This window comes from Mus caroli, unplaced genomic scaffold (assembly GCF_978045245.1).
Source record: "Mus caroli unplaced genomic scaffold, Mus_caroli_1 scaffold_3, whole genome shotgun sequence".
In the NCBI taxonomy this organism is placed as follows: Eukaryota; Metazoa; Chordata; class Mammalia; order Rodentia; family Muridae; genus Mus; species Mus caroli.
In genome coordinates this window covers 7,548,705-7,573,713 of record NW_028227258.1, presented here as the reverse complement: position 1 = coordinate 7,573,713, position 25,009 = coordinate 7,548,705, and the positions used below count along the sequence as shown (strand labels likewise).

The window sequence follows — 25,009 nt, the reverse complement described above, 5'->3', positions numbered from 1 at the left end:
CCCAGGCAGAATAGTTTACAGTCTTGGATTTGCTCTTAACATACCCAGTGCCTTAGTTCTATTAGGATTGCCTTTGAAATCTAAATTGAAGTGTGTAATTTCTTGCCTCTCCCACTGAAAACTTGGCCATTATTTCTCCCCTGGCAGTACTGACCTTGTAAAGCCACCTTCCACTTTTTTCTACTCTTTGATGTGCACAGTTCATTTTTCAGACCACAGTCTGGCCACCACTTTAAAGTGTTGAACCCTGTTACCGTTTTCTTGATCAGAGGTTTCCCAGTGCTCCTCTCTTATGAGGAGATCTGCAGCCTTACTGTGGCCCAGCAAACTCTGCATGATTGCAGATTGAGTTCACATTAGAGGGACCTCCTTGGTACATTCTTCTTCCTCAGTCTTTCTTGCTACCCTGTTGTTATTTGTAGAGAGATCCTGTCTCAAACAAGAACACATTTTATTCAGTTTGTGACACTATAGCATACACAATATCTACCAGAAGTATCTGATAATATATAACATGTTTTCTTATATATGATGTATAAGCATTGTGAAAGCATGAAATTTGCTCTTTACATTTGCAAAGCCCAAAACACTGCTGAGAATGCAGTTGGTCCCAGTTAATATTTGTTGAATGGATATAAATGAGTGATAGATTGAATCATAACCAAAAATATATTGAATCATGCCATTTTTTTCTAAACTTGCTATTTCTTCTTATATGCATTGTTCCTTTCCTATTAGGCATGAGCTCCAATTCATACAGTAGCCAATATAATCTTTGAAAAGTATTTATTAGATTGTGTTCTTTCTTTAAAATTCTGTATAATAAATAAGCCTTCAAAATAGCATTTGAGAAGTAAACCATGTCAAATACAGAAGAGATTTCTACCGTAGCCTAGAAAGCCTTTTCTAGTGTGGTGCCTGACAAACTGAAGCCTTATTTTACGATATTTTACTCTCTGTCCACTAGATTTCAACCTTATTGGCATCATTCTTAAATGTCTTTTCCTATTTTATAGCTTGTTCCCACTACCCTTAATAACTTCTAAAGATCTCATTATATAACCTAGACCGGCCTTGAACTTCTTATTCTGCATGAAACTCCTGAGGACCGGGGTTATAGGCATGTGCCACCTTACATGGCTTTGTGCACTTTTCTTTATACAAACCTGTACTTCATATAAACATAGAAATTATAAAATTACAAAAGTATATTATACTTAGATTAAATTCCACACTTGTGTACTATAGACTTCTCTTTTTCTTCATTAGGTGATTCTGATACGCAGCTGTGTTTGAAAACTTGTGGCTTGTGTTTTTAATGAGTTAGTGGATGGTTAGCTTGAATTTTCAACTTGGCCCAGTCTTGAGCCACCTAGAAGAGATTGTCCTGAGAGATAGTCTTGATCAGATCGTCTTGTGGATATGACTGTCGGGGGCGGGGCGGGGTGGGGGCGAGTTGTCTTGTAAGCAGATCTGTTGGAAAGGACCCCCTAGGTAGGGGATCCTGAGCTGTATGAGTAGAGAAACTGAGTTGACATAAGCAAGCGTCCATGTATTCATTCTCTCTCTGCTTGTGGCTGGATCTGACGAGCTATTTCAAGTTCCTCTTACTCTGACTTCTGCCACTGTGATGGACTGCAACCTGGGATTAGGAGTTAAAGCAAACCTCTCCCCTCTCCACACCCCCTCCTCCCAGTTTATTTTGTCAGGATAGTTTATTACAGTAACAGAAGCAAACTGACAGTTAACTACTGGAGAGATTTAGACTGGAGTTAGGTAGAGATGCAAAAGCCAAGTAGTTTCCATCCCTATTGAAATATGTTGATATTTGTGATACATCACATAACCTTATGTAAAATTCAAAATTTGACAAAAACCAATTTGATGTTAAATGTCTAGTAGTTACTTTTAGGAAGTAGAAATGGCAGAAAATGAGATGGATTTAAGAGGGAACACCAATATTCATGATCTGATTTGTTCATTTTCTTAGTATGTTTTATAAGTATGTTTAAAAAACTAATCTTTATTCCAAAGGTGAAAAAAGCTTAAAAAATAAGGTTGTAGTACTCTCCAGTTGAGAATATTGCCATCTCTCACTGCCTGCCCAGCTCTGGTATTTTACTTTTCTCTGAGTCCAAGCTAGTTGTCAGTACTGGGTATGTACCATTTTCTGCCACAGAGGGACAGAAGAGGAGAGCACTGCTCTTTGTGATCCAGATGTAAAGATCATAATTTGGGTCTGACTGTCATGTTCAACTCTTCATGTAAAAGTATGGGGTGGAATTTGGGAGAAGAGTCTGGACTTAATGCACAGATGAGGTTTCAGTCCCTCCCTCCCTCCCTCCCTTGCTGGTCCAGCCTTTGAAGTGGCATGGGAAAGTGTTCATCCTGTGCGCATGCCTTGCCCCAAGAAGACTTTTAATAGATGAGGCCTTCTACAGGGAAGGTTCTGATTAGCACTATTCTCAGGTCAAAGTGGAGAGAATACCTTAGTAGATTTTCTACACTCTTGTTCCCCATTTGGTATTGTTATCTGCTCTGGTGCTTCATTTTGGGGGCCCCAGCTAGCACAACCTCCCCAAACTCTGCCAATGCTCTTAACTCTGGAAAGCCACTGTACTTGCTGTCACTGCCTGCTCCAACAGGTGTCAGGGCACATGTAGGTATTGTTAGTTTTGTTTACTGACCACTGTCCTTCAGTATCTGTCTTGTTTGTAAAGTTTAAAATAATTTCCATACTTTTAAAAAATCAGATTTTTAGTTTATTTAACCAATTTAAATAGAAAATTTAGTTTCAGGTAGCAGTCAATTTTTACTCTATTTACTCTGACCAGAGGTGAGTAAAAGTCCTTGGAAGAGACATGTCTCAGAAGGGTTTTGTTTTGTTTTTTTTACTTTGTTTTTTTGAGATAACTCCAGTGTTAAGGGACTCTCAAACTTCTGGTCTACATGGGTACCTGAAATCACATGCTTGTATCGTATCCATACTGACACTCACACATATACATAATACAATAAAATAAATTTGCATACAGTTTTAGGAGAGTGAAGTAGACAAATATGTATTTCATATTTTATTTTTTGTAGACTTCGTTTAAAAAGGGACAAGATTTAAAGCAGTTGTCTTAATTTTCCTGTTGCTTTGATAAAAGGCTCTGACTAAAGCAACTTGAGGGAGAAATGGTTGATTTTAGCTCACAATTCTAGGTTAGAAATCAATCCATCATGGGGGGAAGTTAAGGCATCGGGAGTTGGAAGCAGCTGGTGATATGTTGTCTCCAGTCACACAGAGAGCAGTTGAATGCATGTATGCTGTTGCTCAGCTTGCTTTCTCTACTCTAATACAGCCAAGCTGTGCTCCATCTGCAGAGGCACATCTTCCCATTTCATTTAACACTATGACTGACCTCCACAGACATCTCAGACCTACCTCCCAGATGATTCTAGAATTGATGAAATTCACAGTTAACGCTAACCACCACATGATTGATGGTGAAGGCCTATAGATGAAAATGGTCATGGGTGACTGTATTACAGAAGTGGGAAACAATTTGAGACCTATATAGAAGGAAGAAGGTAGTAGTGTAGAGATTTTTAAAAGGATGGATTGTGACTTTTTATGTCTGAATCCCCTAAGTATTTGATAAAATTAAGATTTTTGTTGTTTCCTTTCTTTCATGAATTTCTATAAATGTAGTTTAGAAGTAGTCTTATAACACATGCTTAGTTAGACGTTTATGAACACTATAACGTTTTAGAAGAAGCTGATGTAAAGTATGGCCGTCATTCCAGTAGCAGATGTACAAAAGTACTCCACAGGTAAAATCTCTCTGGACTTCACAGTAGTTCTCTGAGGTAGAGGCAAATGAGATGTCCAGTTTTACAGATGAAGACATGAATGTAGGCAAAGTGACTGCCAGTGACAGAAAATCAAACATCCATTTATTTGCTACCAGATCTGTTCTTTCTCTCTCTCTCTCTCTCTCTCTCTCTTTCTCTCTCTCTCTCTCCTCTTTCTGTTGAGCCATATTTCTGGACCTGTAGAAGGCCTTACCTTGTGCCTTTGAACATTCCAGGGGACTGGGAGAATAGGGGTTTGTTTATGTTTTTGGTTTTTGTCATGCTTTATACCAAATAGTAATTTTCTTATTTTTTTAAAATAGGAAATAACTATGAAAGCATGCCTAGGAAAAGTACTTATATCTTTGATCATTATTTTAATGCTTTTTATAATAGACTTAAAAAATTATGTATTAAAAATGAGTCTATTGTATGGCATTTTATTTGATTTTTTTCCCCCCCAAGCCTTTAATAATACAAAATATTGTAGGATCTTGCAACTCAGGTTAGTTGAGGCTGGATTTTGTAATTCATTTTTAATAGTATTTGTGCTTATTCCCTTGCTTTATGACCAGAGCTGATATTTTGTAGGGAAAGTTGCTGTAGTCTTTGTGAAGGGCTCGCATGTGTCATGAGTCTGAGGTCCTGTAGTCCAGTGCGCACAGTAGTCAGTGTTCAGGGGCAGAGAAGAGAAGAGAGAGAGTTCTTTGCAATGAAGATTAGTTTTCAGATTCGCTGTTGAATGCTTGAATAGCCCATGAATTTTATTAGTACAGAAAAACAACCAAAGCTTTGTAGCAAGGATCGCATAAAATAAGACTTGTTTCTATTTTGTGCCTTTAGGAAACAAATAGCTGTTTTTAAGCACCTAGAAGATGTAGTTACTAAAATAAAAGAATTCAAATGAAAATGTTGTATTTGTTGTAACTCAAAAAGTATATTCTCTGCTTCTGAAGGTAATATAGCAATTGTGTGTGTGTCTGTGTGTGTGTGTGTGTGAATAAACAAAGAGCATCTCAAAGATGGTCTGAGATTTTGGATCAGTTGAATTATCTTGTTTTTTAGGAAATTATTTTCTCTTGTTTGAAAGACAAGATCTCATGGAGCTCAGAGTACTGCTATAGCTGAATGTCCTTGAACTTCTCATCCTCTGCCCATCTTTGCCTCCCGAGTGCCCTTAAGATGACAGGGGCGTGCCACTACACTTGGTTCTTTTATCCACCATATAGGTATATAGTTACCTACGTTTTTCTATGTAGCTTTTTACTTTACTATTGTGTAGGAATTGGGCAGGCATTGTGGCATCTTTCTATGATATATATGAGATAAGCATTAAGTCACACATTAAAGTGAGTGAAATGATTTAAGGCTTTGCTTTTGAAACACAATATTTGCCAGGATTCAAGTAATCCTTTTGTCTCATAGCTTGGGGTGTGGGGTTTGACCTCAGGGCCGCTCACATCTCCTCAGCTCTTTCGTTATTTTGAGACAAGATTTCACTATGTCCAGGATGACAGGATTTACGTATGTAATTAGACTCCTGAGTGTTGGAGCTACTCTATTCAGGAGCTAATATACACCCAGCTTCACTTTATTTTGAGTCATTAATTTTCTGCTTATTCTGATAGATTAGACCTGTATAGTCTATGGTAAGATTACTGTAAAAGAATAATTTATCAGACATGCGTGTCTGCTGTGTTTGTATATGTGTCTAATGCTAGAAATCAGGCCTAGGAACTTAGGCTTGGTGGATACGCACTTTACTATTGGCCTGAACAATACCAAGATTGAATAGGTCCTGTATAACTCCTATCAAGAATTTTAAGGTTATGTTTAAGAACTCATGATATGCCACCCCCTCCGCATTTCTGTATGTGTCAGCATTAGGTGTCTTCAATTGTTTTTCAACCTTATTTTTTGAGGTAGAGTCACTCGCTGAACCTGGAGCCTTGCCAATTTGTTAGACTTGCAGACCATCAAGACATGTTAATCTCCCTGTCTCCTTCCACCTTTAGGATTACAGACATGTAACCCTGGGGATCTGTGTATGTTTCCTTTTTTGGTATACTTTATTGGGTTCTTGTACTTCTACCTCTCTTCAAACCTTATTCCGTCCTAATCTCTTCCACCCCTCACCCCCCGCCCCCCACTAGGTAGGAAAGAAAGAAGGTTAGAGGGAAAGGGGCATAGTCCTCCCTCCTCCTTCAGCTCCTTCCTGCTAAGTAGGGGCATTGAGTTCCTTGGGGCAAGGCCTACTTCTTGTCAAACAGCAGCCAGGAGCAGTAGAGTGAGCAGCAGTCTCCAGGCCCTCTCAGATCTCTGCCATTTGAAAGACCCCAGAATGAAGCTATCTGCAGCTGGCAAAAATCATGCCCCCGCTAGTGCATGAGGTAAAACATCACAATCACCTGCTGTCCCACACCTGGGATCAAATAAAACAACAAACAAACCACACAATCACATAATATGATGGGGTTTTTAAAGAAACCAAAGTTCTCCAGAACAGATCTGAAATAAGTCCTCTGTGTGGTAAACATTACCGGCAGAGCCATTTTCCAGGCCCCATTACTTCACTTTTTCTTTTTTTATTTATTTTTTACTTGCTGAGCCATCTTGCTAAAATCATATTGATCCTTAACAGTATCATGAAACACCAACAACTGCTTTCTTTCTTGTTAGTATCTGATTGTAGACCTTAGTAAATGAGATACATCTTCAATCTAAGGCTGTCTGCTTTGCAGAAAATTTAAATTGAGAATATGTGTTGATGGGTAGTGTCTCTCATACATGTAAGAATGTTAAAAATCACCTCACTGTGTTGAAGATAATGTGTACCATGGTTACATGTCATGTCATAAAATAAGGTGTGAGACTTAGGAGAATGAAATGTGCTATATGTATCTTATTTTTGTCATCATCCACAAATCTGTAAACAGTACCATAGTGACCATATTTTCATTTCCCTTCACAGATAACAAGTTGTGCTAGTACATCTGTATAAATAATTCCTGAAGTCTCAGTGTAACATGGACATTAACAGTGATGGCATAGAAATACAGATGCTTGGAAATTAAGTACTAGTCGAAACACTTCAAAAGGTAAGAAAAGAGTGTGATATTCTCTAAGGCCAAGTGAGGTAGAAGTAATTGGCTGTTTTTTTTTTTTTTTCTTCTTCTTCAGTGTATCAGGCTTTTAAGAAATATGGCCAGTGAAGCCTGTCAAAATACTAGTAGAACTCAGCTTTAAGTACCAGTTCTTTTGTGAAATTAGCAGTAAGAGATATTCTTAATTGGCAAATACAGTGGGTGATGCTTTCCTTCTAAGAATGAACCCTCTCCTGAGAAGTGTCCAGCACTGTGGGCAGAATTTTAGTGCTGTCCCGTGTATTCACAGAGCCTCTGCCTGCTACTGATGGTGGCCACCACTTTCTAGAACATGTCCTGCTTTGCTTTGGGATGGACTTCAGGGGAAGGCAGAAAAGTTATTGGTTGGATTCAGTCTGAGGCTGAGTTTTCAAGTCAGCTTACTTTCTGTAGGACTGTGTTTTCCCTGTGTTCCCCTTCGTCATGTTAATTTAGAGCTTTAAACAATGATGGAATTTAGGCAGGTTTTCTAAAGACTTAAAAGAAGAGGTTGCGTTTGTAGTTGGTAGATCATAGACCTGATCTCTGAGAAGCAATTTCTTCCTACTTAATTTTTTTAATTAATGTAAATAGGAAAATTAATAAGGACTTTCAGGGGTAAATATGTATACCTCTGAAATAGGTGTATGTACAGTTTTGTAGGGCATTAGAATGAGAATGCAGGTTTGAGAAGAAAAAATAAAATCTACTTTAAATATAACAGAAGCTCTGGGCATGGTACATACCTTCAATTCCAGCACAGCAAAGCTGTGAAGTTAACTTTTGTGAGTTAGGGGCCAGCCAAGTCTACATAGTGAATTCCAGGAGAGACAGAGCTATGTAGAGAGACCCTGTTTGAAAACCACCACGAACAAAACAACAAAACAGGCATGATTCTGTGTGTACACTTGGAACCCCAGTGCTTGGGACTCTTTAATCGAGTTCAGCAGCATAGGGAGGTTTGCGTCTGTCTGAGCTACTGGAAACCCTATCTGGAAAAACTGGGTGTGCTGGCTCACATCAGTAACCCCAGCACTCAGGAGTCAGAGGCAAGTGGATTTCTGTGAGTTTGGTTAGCCTGGGCTACATAGTGAGACAATGTCATTCCCCCACCCCCCAACCAAACCAGACAAACATAAACCAACAAAATATAGCATTTACAGTAATGAAGAGCTTATTATGTGCATTAAATAAGTAGAACGGGTACTGAATAATTATAATACTGAAAGATTCTGTTGGCTATAATTACATAGACCAGTACAGCACCTTTAACAGTAATCTCTTCATTTTTACTAGCTAGAACCCTGATTTACAAGGTATGATAATGGTATCAGTCCTTAATTATTAGAATACTTCACTTAAAATAGTATCCATTAAAAAGTACCTGGTTAAATAGTTAAAGTGGCAAGATGAGGTATAAACACTGCTTGCCTTTTTTTCTCGTACTGTTACTTGCAGATGAGCTGGAGCATAGTCTCTGAAAGACACCGTAGCATACATACTAGGAAACGTGCAGTTAAAGGTGATATGCCAAGAATAGCAGACGGAGGATTTAACTCCGAAAACTCTTGCTTTTTTCTTCTTGTTGATAATCCTTATGGCCAGGGGTGGTGGCACACGCCTATAATCCCAGTACTTGGGAGGCAGAGGCAGAAAGGTCTCTGAGTTTGAGGCCAGTTTTGTCTACACAGTTCATTTCAGGACAGCCAGGGCTACATAGGGAGACTTTGTTTCCAAAATAAAACAAACCCAACAACAAAGAAGAAAAGACATTTGGCAGAAAGTAACAAAAGCTTCCTTTAGCAGCTGAGTCTTGGAGCATGTGAGTGAGTATTAGGTATGCTGTGTATGATACAGAAGACTACATGCTGTGTAGTTAGTAGCCTAGTGGCCTTTGTTGTTTCTGAGTGGTTTCAACCTTTGGGTCTTGACCCCTTTGAGGTTGGATGACCTTTTCATAAGGGTTCCATATCAGATATTTGTGTTACTATTCATAACAGTAGCAAAATTACAGTTGTGAAATAGTGGTGAAAATGACTTTATGGTTGGGAGTCACCACAATGTGAGGAACTGTGTTAAAGGGGCACAGCATTAGGAAGGCTGAGAACACTGGTTTAGGTCCTGGTTCTTATACTCAATCCTAAATCTAGGAAATCCTCTAGAAATCCTTTAGGTCATCTCTAAGAGGACGGGAAAAGAAAAAGAATACCTTAGAGGCAGTTGCAGGGACAAGCCAGTCACACCTTATCAAGTTACCTGTTGCGTTGCCTGTAGTGATTTGTTACACTGTCTTAGTCGGTTTCTTCACGTTCTGGGCACTTGCTCAGTGCCTGCTGCGGGTGCTCACCAGGAAGCACAAATTATTACTGTGAAGCTGCTGCAGCCTCTGTGTACTTTCATAGTCAGAGCAAATTGGTAGCATGCGGTAATCTCCTTATTTAATATCTTTTTTTTTTATCATTTTATTTTAAAGAGAGGCGTTTAAGAGGTTCTAGTATTCTCCGAGGCTGAAGCTGAGAGTCTGAAAGCCTGAAGCTGAAACTCAATTGTAGATCATAGCTCCATCTCCTTCAGAATATAAAGAAAAGAAATAATATTTCCACAATGATAGATCTTTGGTTGTACAGGTAAGTTATTTAGTTTTGCAGTAGAGAAGACACCTTTAGCTCCATTTTATTTTGGTGGGAGGAGATATGTTGCTTTCCATCAGCCTTTCTTTAGGGAAAGGACTGAAGATGAAGTATTTTCCCATTTATTTCCCAACAAAGAGATAAATGCAATGGCTGTTGGAACGATTGGAGCCCAGTCAGCCTGCTTTTGAAATGTGCGTATTTAAGGAGCAGCATGAAATGCTTGGACGGACTTCTCGGTTGTCTCAGTGTAGATATTCATTCAGATCTACTCTGTCTGCCTATATAGCTATCTGTCCTGTCAGCCGTCTATTGTTTCTGTCTTGATGACAAAGGAAATCCAGTTAGATAGAATTTCCAAACTTCAAAGCAGTTACTATTAACCTTCAATGAATTCATTTTAGTGGCTAGAGTCACAGGCATTGCTCTGCTACACTGGAGTGAGAATTGTGCAGGTGAAATAACTTGTCTTTTGTTAAAAGAGTTTAAGGCCACTCTGGGCAGTGTAGAATGTTCCAGGCTATCCAGGGCTGATGAGCAAAATCCTGTCTCAAAACCCACACCAGACCTGTGTGGTAAGCAATGCCTGAGCACAGCTTGTGCTGTAGAAGGGCAGGAAAGTCAGAGTGGCAGCGCTTCTCACTCTTCCTCATTTTTTCCTTTGGCTTTGTACCTGAAAATGCACAGGTATTGTGACCAGTTCTCTATAAGTTGTTCACTCAATAAAAGTAAATAAAATGATAATCACCTTGGTGTTGGCTGTGCATGGTGGTGCATGCCGCTCAGGAGAGGCAGAGGCAGGCAGATCTCTCTAAGTGTGAGGCCTACTTAGTGAGTTCCAGGACAGTCAGTGCTACATAGTTAGGCCCTGCCTTAAATCCAGAATGCTTATGATGATCTTGTTTAGTCTGTCCCGTTTCTTTTGGTTCTGATCCAGTTATGTGGGTGTGGTCACGGGGACTAGAGGTTTATGATCCAAAAGAGCCAATGATGTCTTAGAATTTCATAGTTTTTATAAAAGTAGGTTCAATTTTGGGGAAAGGTGGTTTAGTGGGAATCAGATAGAGGATGTGTGGATTTAGGGGAGGTTCGGGACTCCGTGTGGACAGGCTAAAGGAGTTTGCGTTGGCTGGCCCTTTTCAGTCTCTTCAGTAGTTAAGGACTTAGAAAAATGGGGGAACACGGGACAAAGTGCTGTATCCAGTGAAGAATCACGCTCTTCTCTTTTCTGCGAAATTCTGCGCTCAGTGTGGTTAGGTGGGCATGTAGGATAGATTTTGGTTCTATTACTAGTTGGGTTTTGCCCACGTGAAAGTGTTAACTCATGGTTTGATTCATGCTTTCCCTTAATTCTAAAGCTATAGTAATATAGTTTCTATTACCAAGTGTGTGTGGCTAAGGCTTTCACCAGCTGTCTCTTATTTTAGTTTATTAGTTCCTGAGCTAGTTGGTAAATGGGTTCACTTCTAGTTCGTTAACTACTTCATATTTGGCTAGAATATAATTATACACCCAGATCTCTTCACCAGATTCTTTAGTGACTGTATTTAGCTAGAATAAGGAAAATTACAGCTTTAGTCTGTACTACTTTGCTAAATAAACAAGCTTTTAGCAAAACAGAATTGAAATTTGGTTGGAATAATGTAGACATACTTAGGTAAAGTGTATATAATGTTAATTCAATCCAAGATAATTTTACAATCTGCTGTTTGATGCTTCTTTAGCCAAAGTGATCATGGCCTTATTTTTAATTAATGTTTTGTTTAAATCATTGCTATCTAGTAAAATATGAATGAGAATTTTATGTCTAATTGGGCTTGCAACCTGACAATTGATTTATATGTTAGAATACTGCCTCAAGGCATTGATCTCAGGGTCTCTCATACACAGCAGTGTGAGTTGGCTGGGGGGCTTGACATTCTGCAGGTCTTTCTGTTTCCTTGCCTTTCCCCCTTTCTGTTCTAAGTATCAAACCCAGGTCTGGGTTTCTAGCAAGCTTCAGGACATGCTTCTAATGTGGACTCTCAGTACCAGGTAATGCTTGCTGTAAAATCCACTCTTCTTGCTGGTCTCCAGAATGTTTCTTTGTTTAGAACACTAGCATTTTACAGTCTATTGGTCCTCTCCCAAGACAGCTTCTTGATAATCGCAGGCTTTATTTATTGTAACTGTTGGAAAGAACTAAAACCTTTTTAGGGAACAAAAATATGGAATGGGCTTGATCTTTGACACTAATTGGTGTTTTATTTTATAACTGAAATCATGAAGAAAAGTGTACATATTCATAGGTGGTATTTGATAGAGATTTGTATTCATATTTGTGTGTATATACACATGTGTATATATGCATACATACATACACACACACACACACACACATATATATATATATTTATTTATTTATTTTCTGGAAGTTGATTCCAGAGAAAGAGATTTTGCTCCTTTTTCAGATTTCCAGATCAATGTCGAAAGAAAAGAATGATTATGGATAGCCAGTTGACTGAAATCATAGAAGAGATTTATATGCCTTTAATTGGCATCATTATAAAACAAAATTCAGTGAGTTTCCAGTATTATTTTTCAACCACAAATTATGAGGATCATTAAATGTGTATTTTATTTTATAGTTTGTCTATAAAATTAATTGTAGTTTTATGCTCATAACTACATAGATATTTAGTATATGGCCTCCAGCATTCTCTTTCGGCATTTTTCGGTTTGTGTTCTTTTACACATTTAAAGCTTAATTTGCATTTATTGTAATTTAAAGTATAAACTGATATCAGTATATATTTCCTGTGAGTAAAGTAGGACTCTCCTCTTGATGACAGATGTTATGAGTGTTCAGATAGTGAAGTTCATGTGAGGCACTCTCTTTCCTGATGGTGTGTACCATACTTACTGCTGACTTGATTTCCATGAGGTTCTCTAGAACAAGTCAATGTGCTGTAGTTACAGATTTTAAAATATGCCCTGCTTTGAAATGAAGCTAAATTCAACCAACTTAACACATTTCACAGAGTGCTTCCTTAGCTCATTGTCAACAGGTCAGCGGCAGGCCAGGGAAGCGCTTTCCTTAGGGGGTTCTTGTGTAACATGTTGCTGTGATCCTCTGTAGTTCCACCTTCTCCAGTGTTAGGTAATTGTAGTGGCATTAGAAGGATTCTGTGTGAGAGGCATGGTGAAGTTACATTACAGCCATTATTGGTGTTTAGCCATTCTGTACCCCACTTGAAATTCAGCAATGAAGTGGCAGAATATCTAAGAAAACCAAATGGGTGGGGGATAGAGACTTGGAATATTAATGGTGCCTTTGTTCTTCTTGATAACACGGAAGTTCTGGAAGTACCATCAGCTCTTTGAGAGTTTACCTGTGGGCCAGGGAGGCTCACTCCAGCAGCCTTTGTGTTTTCTCTTAGAAAGTCAAGCGTCCTTACTAGAAAACCCATTTATGTATCTCCCAAAACAGTGAGTTAAAGCTATCCTATACTACACACAGAAATTTAAAGAAAGAAAGAAAGAGTCTGTGCATGTATGTGTAAAAATACACACAAATGTGTTATATGCAAAATAATATTCCCTATTTCTGAAATGACTATTTCCTTTAGAGGACAGCTGCTGCTTTCTGTCCTCAGGATCCCGTCAAGTAGTGCCATGCCTTTCTAGAGATGGACGCTGTGCTTTGGTGTCGTGTTAGCCAGTGTAAGCTACTGTTGTGACTTCTGTCTACTATATAATTATAAAAATTCCATAGCAATATTCCAGAGTCCCCCTACTATCTCCTATTATTAAGGCACTTAATTAACCTGAAAGAAATGATTTTAGTAGAAACCTTAAGACTGATTGGAATGGCTTCTGTAAGATAGCTGGTCTGTAACTTCAAGAGTATTACTTTAATAACCAAAATGACACAGTTATGTTTAGTTTGATCACTTTTGGGTACTTTGTGCTATTCTGAGAGGCAGAGAAACAGTGAGCATGTCTTCAGAGTTCTGTCTGAGCTGGCTGTATGTCCGTCAGTAGACTGTGCCTCAGTCTCCTCAATTGTAACTTAGGTACAGTAGACCTTTCTGAGTTGTGAGACTTCAGGGAGTAAAGGTATGCTAATCATTCACACGGAGTCCCAGAACATACTAAATGGTATTTGTTACCTGGTACTAACATCATTATTGGAAACTTTAACAAAATAACTTTTGTCCCATTATGTATTGATAATGGCTATACTTGGATAAAAAGTTACAACTTTATGCTTTTGTTTTAGATATATTAACTATCACCTTTTTCTCATTATTTTGTTTACATTTTTGAAGGTTTCCCCATGAGTGGATCATGATGACCGTATGGTAGGGACTTGCCATAGTATGGCTGCTTCCCGATCTACTCGTGTTACAAGATCAACAGTGGGGTTAAACGGCTTGGATGAATCTTTTTGTGGTAGAACTTTAAGGAATCGTAGCATTGCTCACCCAGAAGAAATCTCTTCTCATTCTCAAATACGATCAAGATCACCAAAGAAGAGAGCAGAGCCTGGGCCAACTCAGAAAGGAACCAATAATGGAAGAACCTCTGATGTAAAACAGCAGAGTGCTCGAGACTCATGGGTAAGCCCTAGGAAAAGACGACTTTCTTCTTCGGAAAAGGATGACCTGGAAAGGCAGGCCCTAGAGAGTTGTGAGAGAAGGCAGACAGAGCCAGCACCGCCAGTCTTTAAGAACATTAAACGCTGTCTTAGAGCTGAAGCCACAAATAGTTCAGAAGAAGATTCGCCTGTAAAACCAGACAAGGAGCCAGTAGAACACAGGAGGATAGTAGTGGACCATGATGCAGACTTTCAAGGGGCTAAACGAGCTTGTCGATGTCTTATATTGGATGATTGTGAGAAAAGGGAAGTTAAAAAGGTGAATGTCAGTGAGGAAGGGCCACTTAATGCTGCAGTAGTAGAAGAAATGACAGGCTATTTGACTGTCAATGGTGTTGATGACAGTGACTCAGCTGTTATAAACTGTGATGACTGTCAGCCTGACGGGAACACTAAACAAAATACCCCTGGTTCCTGTGCGCTGCAGGAAGAATCAGTAGCTGGAGATGGGGATTCGGAGACCCAGACCTCAGTGTTCTGTGGTAGTAGGAAGGAGGACAGTTGTATAGACCATTTTGTGCCTTGCACAAAGTCTGATGTGCAGGTCAAGTTGGAGGACCACAAACTAGTAACTGCCTGCCTACCTGTGGAACGACGAAATCAGCTGACTGCTGAGTCAGCTTCAGGCCCTGTTTCTGAAATTCAGTCATCCTTAAGAGATTCTGAGGAAGAAGTAGATGTGGTGGGAGATAGCAGTGCCTCCAAAGAGCAGTGTAATGAGAACAGCAGTAACCCCCTGGACACGGGTTCTGAACGCATGCCAGTCTCTGGAGAGTCAGAGCTGTCCTCTATCCTAGACTGTGTTTCAGCTCAGATGACATCTTTATCAGAACCTCAGGAACATCGGTACACCCTGAGAACTTCACCTCGGAGGGCGGCCCTGGCCAGAGGTAGTCCCACTAAAACCACATCTCCTTACAGAGAAAATGGACAATTGGAGGAGACTAACCTCAGTCCCCAGGAAACAAACACGGCCGTTAGTGATAATGTGAGTGAGTCTCCCACAGATCCTGCCGAAGTTCCTCAAGACGGAAAGGTTCTATGTTGTGACTCTGAAAACTATGGAAGTGAAGGACTAAGTAAGCCACCCTCAGAGGCCAGAGTGAATATTGGACATTTGCCATCTGCCAAAGAGAGTGCCAGTCAGCACACTGCCGAAGAGGAAGATGATGACCCTGATGTTTATTACTTTGAATCAGATCATGTGGCACTGAAACACAACAAAGAGTATGTGTAACCATGGTAACCATGCGTTCTGCTTTGCTTATCACTTCCCAGGGGTTCAGTATTTGTTAATACGTGTCTGTACTTAATGCTTTTATTACAGATGAAGTTAACACTTCAGCAATAAGTTTAGGTTTAGCATACATCTCTTACCTCAAGCTAAGGAGACTTGATGTTTGATGTTGAACTTTTCTAGTGCTGTATCTCATGTGTCTGAATGAGAAAGGACTAAGGGAAGCGTGGGTGGTGTCTGAGAAAGATGAGTGGGAGTGGTGGCACAGTGCTTTCAGTGCTGAGTCATCACAGCTCACGCTGGCGCACCCTTGTAGAGCTTTGTAACGTCTGCCTTTCCAATATGGGTAAAATAATGAACATGGAGCTGTCATCCAGGTACTAGGAACCTAGCAGACTAGAAATTATTCACACTTAATTCCCATTAATTTTTTTGATTTAAGAATGTGCTTGGTCCATCATCTTTGCAGTTTAGAGAAATAGATGGTGCTGTTAACATTGTGATAGAAATATTTGTTATAACCCTAGTTAATACTATTTTTCCCAAGCCCTTAGTACAGAAGTTCTTTTTGCAAATAATTCTGTGTCCAAAATTGTCCACAGCTTTGCTCATTTACTTTAAAGTATTCTGGAGAGTAATGCAAACGAATCAGAGCTAACGGTTTAAATAATTCAGGAAGGAACTATAAAGTGTTCATCAAAACACTTTTTGTTTTTGTTTTGTTTTGTTTTGTTTTGTTTGAGACAGTGTTTGTGTAGTAGCCTTGGCTGTTCTAGAACTCACTCTATAGTCCAAGCTAGCCTTGAACTCGGAGATCTACTTACCTCCTGAGTGCTGGGATTAAAGGTGTGTGCCCCTACTGCCTGGTTTATCAAACTATTTTAATGAATAACAATGACATGTAAATTAATTCCTCTTGTAGGGCAGCTTTTCAGCTACTATCACAAAGTCAGATTATACTGGTTGTACAAAAGCAGTTGAATTTGAGGGATATTTCTAATGTTTTTTTTTGTGACAGATAAAATATCATATCAGGGCTGTGGGACATGATCTTTTTGCTACATTTATTAGATTGATCAGGACTTTAATCTGGTGGTGCTGTGGCCTTTTATCTTGTCTCCTTTCTGGGAAAAAAAAAGTTTTTTTTCTGTATTCTTTTAAAATTGTATTTTGATACTGTGTTTTAAGAAAGAATTTTCCCTGAATGTTTTACAGTTTATCGGTTATGAGTCTAATATACTTGAGATCAGTTTGAGGCAGAAAAATGTAATTGCATAAAGGAAAGATTTCAGGTAGAAGTAAGATGAGCTGGTGCATGGTGCCAAACCAACAGGTCCCAGCATGAGAGACTAAGTCAGGAGGGTACCCAATAAACCCAAACAGATCAACAAGAACATGTTTTCTTAAAACCTTAATAACCTTTCTTAAAAAGATTTTTATTTGCAGGAACAAGGAAGATGTATGTTTTAGAAGAATAACTAAAACCTCAAAAAGTATGATATCTTGCTTTCTTAGTTTTGGAATGGGGGTACCTGTGTCATCCAGGTTGGGGTTGAATTGTGAATTCAAGTGAATCTAGTTCTTTAGCTTCCTGAGAGTGTGGGACTTCAAGCTGTGTGACCATGGCCAGCTCCAGTTTAAACAGTATGAATTTATTTCTTCTAAACTGAGAGCCTGACAAGCGTGAGGCACACATTCAGCCTCTGGGGCCCACCTGGTTTAGGAAATGACATTTCAGTAGGTCTATTTCCCTTTGATTTTTGTTGTCTTTGTTATGGGATATCCTCTTAAGTTTTCACTGGTTATTGATTCTGAAAAACAGTAATTCATAAAAGCAATACTCCCATAAAATAATTATCCAGGTAGTGACTGTAACTCTCGAAAGGTAGCATTTTATGCCCTTCAGTCGACGAGAACAGTGTAGGGGGCATGGAGTCCTTTGGAGTTTGGGATACTGTTTGCTGTTGAGACAGCGCTCAGTTGTGATGCAGCATGGAGCCGCAGGGTGAGGGAATCACTTGTTTCGCTCCCCTTGCCTTTTGCTTTATCCTGAGTCTTTGAAGATGGCACTTACTTGTAGGTTTTACTTACTTTTGGTTTTTGCTTGCATTACTAGGGAGCAAAACAAGAGTGGACATATGTTAGGCGAGTGTTTGACCACTACTCTTCTGCGATGGGAAGGGATTGTCACACTTAGCATCTTGGTTCCAAGTAAATCCAAGAAAACAGTACTTGGTCATGTTTGATGTAAAATCTTTAATAAAATCCCTTTTCCTCCATGTTTCTATTTTCATGTTTTTTATCCATGTCAGGGATGATTGGCTTCTAAAAACAAAAACAACTAAAAAATAAATCAAGTGATTGTTTAAAAATAGTGTTATTATAGTTGTCTAGTGATTTCAAGTGTTATGGAAATGTGAAATACTTTGAAAGTGGTATTGGTGGATTGTACACAGTACCCACAGTGCTAGAAAAGATCTCCAGCTCTTTCTTTGTCTTTAAAACTGGAAATTTAGCATTGTCTACAGTGTTTATGAATACTCTTCCAGAAGGAAACATTTCTTATTTCCTGATGCCAGCTAAAGTAGGTTATTATAGTCGAGCAGCATGGTGCACAAATACCGATCTACAAACCCCATCTCAAAGTTTTAGTAGAAAATGCTGTGGTTGCCATAATGCTGTTAGGAGGCTCCGACCCTACCTGTTCTAGTTAAAACTTTCCTCTTAGCTAATGTAATGGTTTAATTGGCAGCCTTCTGTCTTTTAATTTATCCATCTGTCTAAAAGACTATCATATATAAGGTGACTTTATAGTTCTAGCTTTAGATATGGTTCATCACAAGTTAGGTGACTGCACAGATAAATGAGTCTTAAGGATTTAGGGTATGTACTTTTTATTTTTTCCCCAAATAGAGAACTACACTTGCTCACAGAGTAAGGGAACTAGAAAGTATGTTCTTTTGGTGAGATTTTTGTTTATAGTTATCTTAGTAGATGCTCTCAGGTTTAGCATAGAGGGCCCAAGGCAGTACTTTTGAAAAGTTGCTGGCCTAGCTGCCTGAGATAAGCCTTTAAGGTTCTTGCTCTCAGAGTCAGATGAGGATGTTAAGCCCTGGGCCTTAATTTTTAGTACTGCTTTTCCAATTCAGGAGGTAACCACACAAAGGAAACCTTCAAGTGTGAATGACAAAGACAGTTATTAAGTAGGTGCATTAACACAGGCAGCACGCAGAGGCTTATCACCAGGGTCAGAGGTTTAGCTCAGTGATAGCACACTTTGGAAGTGTGTCTGAAACCATACTGCTGCAAACAGAAAGGGCCCCATGGTAGAAATGGGGTTATACCTTGGCCTTTTTAAAAAGTAGGGACTTTTCTTTTTTTTGGTTTTGGATTTTTGAGACAGGGTTTCTCTGAACAGCCCTGGCTGTCCTGGAACACACTCTGTAGGGACTTTTTGTTTTGTTTTGTTTTGTTTTTACTTTTTTTTGAGACAGGGTCTCTTGTAGCCCAGGCCGGCCTCCAGCTTGTGATGTTGCTGAAGGTAACCTTGAACTTCTTGACCCTCCTCCCTTTTCCTCTCTGACTTTACAAGAGTGTCATCCACTACTGGACTCAGGCTTCTGTCTTCTAATTGGTGATGTGAACCATGCCTAGTTACTTTATGCAACGATGTCTTTGGTTTTTCAGGTTTTGTTTGTTTTTTTGTTTTGTAATCTGACTATAGTTAAAGAGCATGCTTTGATCTGTCAGGATCATCAATCATCTGAGATAAAGAAGTGCCATCCCTGGGTAACTTCATGGCTTTCATGTTTCTGTTGTCGTAGTGTGTCTGTGAAGAACAAATGGCTTCAGTCAGAGGACGTGGTTGATTTGAGAAGAGTACTCTGAGGGTTTAGAATGCAGTGGGAAGAGTACGCTTGGTGCTTGTCAGCTCATGGAAAGAGCTGTAGAACCAACCGAACTCGCCCCAGGCATCGCATGTGTAGATGAATGAGAGGAGCAAAAGCTGTCTTAAGTATAACTGTTGTCAGGGAGTAAGTTATTGACTAATCAAAACATGGAATGAATTGTTGCCAACGCAAAAAAATGCTATTTTATTATGTGTACAGGTGTTTTGCCTGTGTATGTCTGTGCACCTGGTGCAGCCTGGGATGTGTGGAGGCCAGGAGAGGATAGTTGGTCCCTTCGTGCTGGAGTTTCAGATGGTTGTGAGCCACCATGTAGGTGCCGAGAACCCTGCACCCCAGAGTACTAAAAACCCTGGAAGAAGCAGCTGCTGTTCTTAACTACTGAGCCAGCCCTAGCCCTATTGCCAAAAATCCGAAATTTTCAAATAATGTGGATGATTTTAAAGATTGTTTGCACTCATCTTAAGCACATGCATATAGTCTTAGGTTGTTGATTCACGCTTATCCCTTGCAGAGGTGGCGGGGTGACACTCGTGATACAGTACCATAGGGCTAACTTCCTGCTGGATGACCCTGGCCTCCAGTAGTTTCCCTTCTATCTGTTCTTTCGGCAATGCTGTGGCTTAGTGTTTCCTTTCATTTTTGTTGAGTTTCCTTCTAATTGGTCAGTAGAAAGGATGCCTACACATAGATCCTCTTTTAGTACACACTAGTGAAGAAGTCTTTATAGAAGGCAGGGCTTAGAGAAACAGTCCTTGACTGTAATGGTGGTAGACTCCAAGTGAGTGGCCACGTAAGCAGATACATATGACAGGATTTGGGTGTCACACCATTACAGTCATGGATTGTTTCTCCCAGCCCTGCCTTCTGTAAGAAGAATGCTTTATTCTGGCTGGTTGGAACATGTGTAATTTTTGCTTTGTGAACACTTAATTGTTTTGTGTATAGCTCCATGGTAGTTATTTGCTTGGTCTGTAGTAGCTCCTGTTAGGTTTGTGTAACTTTGTTTCCAGGTAGCGACTCCATGTACATTTAGGTCTTTTTCTATGATTTCTTCCTCTTTGGTATTGTGTCCTACACACTCTCGCTCCTCAGCTTCCCCAGGCTGTTTTGCTGTTTTCTGAGTCTCTGTTGAGAACAACACTTTGTTGTCTAATATACTGGGAGTTCTTCCTAGTAGGACTTTCCTCATTGGTTTGTTGTTAAGCACACAGCTCGGGTTTGCATTGTCTGTTACCTGGGTCTGAGAAAAGTTACGACTTCCCGGTCACAGAGTTACAGCCATCAGCTCTCCGTGTTGGGGATGTTAGCTATGCCTCTTGGTTTGAAGTCCGTGCTGATTTGATTTGGTCAACAACAGTTAACTCTGCTGTTCTGGAGAACACAAACTGTTCCCTCACTCACTGGGTTCATGAGCCATCTTCTTCCTCAAGTGCATGCTCCCAGCCTCTCCTGGCACAGCTGAGTAAACTCTAGAGCAGGCAGCTATGGAAGGAGCCAAGGGAGCAAGTATAGAGTGCTTTCTCATAGACGTTACAACTACATAAGATTTGCATTTCAAATTAAGTTCCTTACAGAGGCAGTGTGGTTGATTGTACCAGCCAGGAAGAGCACTCAGAGCAAGCCTGTCTCCATCCTGGTAGGAAGCCAAGCAGACACTGAGGGCTGATCATCACTTGTACAATTGTAGCCAGTATATTGTCCTAGGAATGTACTTTTCTCTTTGCATTTCACCTTGGTTTTGATACTACTCAGACTCAATTACTAAATATTTCTTTTTGTCCTTCTCTGGGGTTCTCATTAACAGCTGTGGCTTAGAAATATGTTACCTGTTTAGTAGTGGGTTTAACTGTGAAGCCTAGCTTGGACTATTCTATTACTCAAGACTATTTCCATTGTTGCACAGTAAACAGAGCAGGCCATGTATGAGGATGAGTTTATTACTGCTTCCCAGTCATTTTCAGCATCTTTCACTTAACTTGGCGGGCAGCTGCTTTCAACTCATCTAGCAGCTGTGGGTTGAGCTCTGTGAAGGAGAGTCAGTGTCAGCTCTTCTCTGGGTCATCTGAAATGGTTTCTTGCTTTCTGGGATACAGACCCCCAACTAATTATGCTACAGTCCCAAACTAACCTTTTCCTTTGAAGTGCATGTGTTAGGTAATATCTGCTCATTTAAAACGCTTCCCTTTACTCTCTGTTCCTTGAACTCTACGTGCTAGCCCAATTAAATGGTTTTTTTTCCTGTTAACTATTTAGTGGGAGAGGGGCAGCGGCCTGTAGAGGTCAGAGGGCAACTTACAGGTGTGCTTTGTTCTCCCATGGTGTCAGCTTTGGTGGCAAATGCCTTTACCTGCTCAAAATTATCTCTCCAGCCCAATTTCCAAAAAAAAAAAAAAAAAAAAAAAACCAGGGGAATGGGGGAGTCATGGTTTCAGAGACTGGGTTTCTCTCTGTGTGTGGCCCTGACTGTCCCGGAACTCACTCTCTAGCCCAAGCTGGCCTTAGACTCAGAGAGATCTGCCAGCCTCTGACCCCTGCATGCTGGGGTTAAAGGTGTGTATGGCACACCTTTACTAAGTATGCAACCAAGTATGTTTAACTCAGGACCCATGGGTGTCATGTGCTCAAGGATAGCTGTGAGTGCAGCCCAACATAAAATTGTAAATACTTGAAGATACTGCATCTTAGTGGTTTTTTTCACTCTGATTTTGTAATTCTTTTACTTCCCCAGCTGAACTCTGTAGATGTTGACATTGTGTTACAATGTGAAATGATGGGCATGCCTGGAGGATGCCTTCCCATGGACACACTGCCTGCTCTACCTGCCCTGTCTGTCTGAGGCGGGTCCTCCTGGTTACTGCCCTCTGTCAACCAGGGGGAGCCCTCTTAGCTAAGATCATATTCTCTGAGAACCTTTCTCTTCTCAAGACTGGTTCAACACTGTGCTGTAATGTAGTGAGTGATAACTGCTATCTATAATTGTATATAATAGACCACAAGCTCTTTGAGAACCATGTCCTTCAGCTTAAGAGAATTTCCAAACCCTTAACCACTTTTGAAAATGTTAGAAAAATTAGCATACTTCTGGTAATAAAGTCTTTATTTTATTTTTTTTAATTTATTAGGTATTTTCTTCATTTACATTTCCAGTGCTATCCCAAAAGTCCCCCATACCCCCTCCCCCCACTGCCCCACCCACCCACTCCCACTTCTTGGCCCTGGCGTTCCCCTGTACTGAGGCATATAAAGTTTGCAAGACCTAGGGGCCTCTCTTTCCACTCATGGCCGACTAGGCCATCTTCTGCTACATATGCAGCTAGAAACACGAGCTCTGGGGGTACTGGTTAGTTCATATTGCTGTTCCACCTATAGGGTTACAGACCCCTTTAGCTCCTTGGGTGCTTTCTCTAGCTCCTCCATTGGGGGCCCCGTGATCCATCCAATAGCTGACTGTGAGCATCCACTTCTGTGTTTGCTAGGCCCCTATTTTATTTTTTCACTGTTGAAAATCAACCCTAGGTTTTTATGCGTGCTAGGCAAGAATCTACCACTAAGCTGGATTCTCAGCTGCCAGACTTATGTAAAAACTGTCTTGATTTTAAGTTTTAAAAAAGAAGGTGAGTACACTGCATAATCATTTACAGTTTATTAAACTCACATGTGAGGAGAAGTATTGTTGGAGTTGTGTATTTAAGAATGGGTTGTCAAGCTAATATTTTTATAATTGAGTTGAAATATAAAAATTGTGAATAAAAAACATACAGAGTTGTATTTTGAGGTAAAGTTTTTATTGTCAAATGTTATATATAATTTTTAAATGTATTTTTACAGTCTTGAGTTTGGTGTGTAGGCTTTTGAAATAGTAAAGAATGGTATGCATCTGGTTCAGGGCTGAAGGACCTGGAAAAAGAGAAATGGTTTGTCTCTAACACTGGCTCTGCAGGGGGATCTCGGGAGTTGGCTAGCCGTTCGGTGTATCCGATCCTTCAGTGAAAAATATTGTCTCAGAAAATAAGGTGGAGAGAGATGGAGGCCTGCTGTGGACCTCTGTCTTCCATGTGCATTCAGTTTGCACCTATACCCTATCCATACCTTGTTTCTGTCACATGAAACCTTGCAGCTACAATAGCAGAATAGAAGGTACGTTACAGCGTGTCTAGACCTCCTGGGTGAGGAGCCGAGAACATTTGCTCCAACTCGGATATAATGGACTGTCTGCAGAAGACAGCGAGACTTGCCTTCTCTTTTTTTTAGAGAAAAGCCGGCTTTTTTGTTTTTGTTTCCTTTTGGCTTTATTCTGTTTGTTTTTCTTGTTTTTTGCACATTTAGAAAAGCAGAAACAATTTGAAAGGCCCTTTAAGCTTGGTTCCCACAAGAACCCCAGGTTTAAGGTACAAGTAGCTCTATAAATATGAGTAAAAATTCAGATTCAAGGTCTTTGAACTTTTATGAAGCTTATTTAATTGAGTGATTGGCTCCAGGTATGACACTGTGTGCCTGTGCTCCTGTACTTGGGAGTGAGTTGTAGGCCAGGCTGCCTAGATAGTAAGACCCTATTTTGAAAGAACACCCCTCCATCCCTGTACCTACTCCCTCCCCTTAGTAAACAATGAAAATGAAGTTAAGGCAATAGCAGCACACTTCATTACATTGTCGGTGGCAGGAACTAGAAGCCCACTCAGAACTATCTTCAGAAAAAAAGGGTTTGAAAGACTCAGGAAGGACAGCAGTGTTTAAGTACATATTGCTATTGATAAGGACCCAGTTCAGTCCCCAGCATCCACACTGGGTGGTTCACAACTGTAATTCTCATTCTGATATCTTTAACCTCATCAGGCTCCTGTCCTCAAGTGTACACACACACTTAAAAAACAAAAACAACAACAACAACAACAAAAAATGGAGTGGAGGGGCTGGAGCAGAAAAGAGTATTGCTGAGTTTGCGGAGGACCCACAGCAGGTTGCTCACAACCACCTCTAAGTCCAGGTCAGGGATTCTTAGCTCTCTTGACGTTGCCATGGGGACCTGGCATGCATGTAGAGTACATACATACTTTTTTTTATTAACATGTTTTAAAGAGGTTGATTTGTTTTAATTCCTTTGTGTATGATAATTGAATACCTTAATGAGAATTTAGAATGATATTTCAGTGCAGTTATATAGCATACGTGAGTCAAAAAGATTAAGAGCAGTAGACAGTCTTTTGACTAGCCAAGCTCAGGAAACACTGCCCAGCTGTGCCTTGCTTGTCAGTATTGAAGACAGTGTGTGCCCTGATACCTCGTTCTTTGTCCTGTCCTTGTTCTCCTCAGTTCCCGCCATACTGGGGCTTCATTTGCTATGCTGCTGCTTTGTATTCTGTTTGCTATGGTCCAGTAGCACTACAGGACCATGAACATTAGCCCTGGATCTGTTTACAGTCTGGAGAGTGCTGTACTCACTGATTAGGTAGCAGATTGGACCCCCTGGGGCAGGTGTCCTGCTGTTTGTAGGGAAGAAAAGAAACAACTAGTGTAATGTGCTAAACTTGTCCTTGGGGGTTGGAGAGATGGCTCAGAAGATAACACACTTGTGTTATAACCAGGATAAAATTGGGATCCCAGGAGTCCACAAGCAAGATCAGTGCACTGCC

The 25,009-nt window shown here is 40.1% G+C and overlaps 1 protein-coding gene across 9 annotated transcripts in view; it reads left to right on the top strand.

Annotated features, from left to right (window-relative positions):
• Zzz3 (zinc finger ZZ-type containing 3) overlaps positions 1 to 25,009 on the top strand; it is a 64,925-nt gene that overhangs the window by 15,633 nt on the left and 24,283 nt on the right. For 4 of the 9 annotated variants that reach the window (XM_085835385.1, XM_085835390.1, XM_085835383.1 and 1 more), the window contains exons 2-4: positions 6,812 to 6,938; positions 9,436 to 9,589; positions 13,903 to 15,458. In XM_085835385.1, coding sequence (XP_085691511.1) covers positions 13,933 to 15,458 — 1,526 coding nt within the window. In that variant the 5' untranslated portion in view covers positions 6,812 to 6,938; positions 9,436 to 9,589; positions 13,903 to 13,932. Of the gene's footprint in view, positions 1 to 4,724; positions 5,070 to 6,811; positions 6,939 to 9,435; positions 9,590 to 13,902; positions 15,459 to 25,009 lie in introns of those variants that run through there. The other 5 variants (XM_085835386.1, XM_085835384.1, XM_085835389.1 and 2 more) reach the window with 3 other exon arrangements.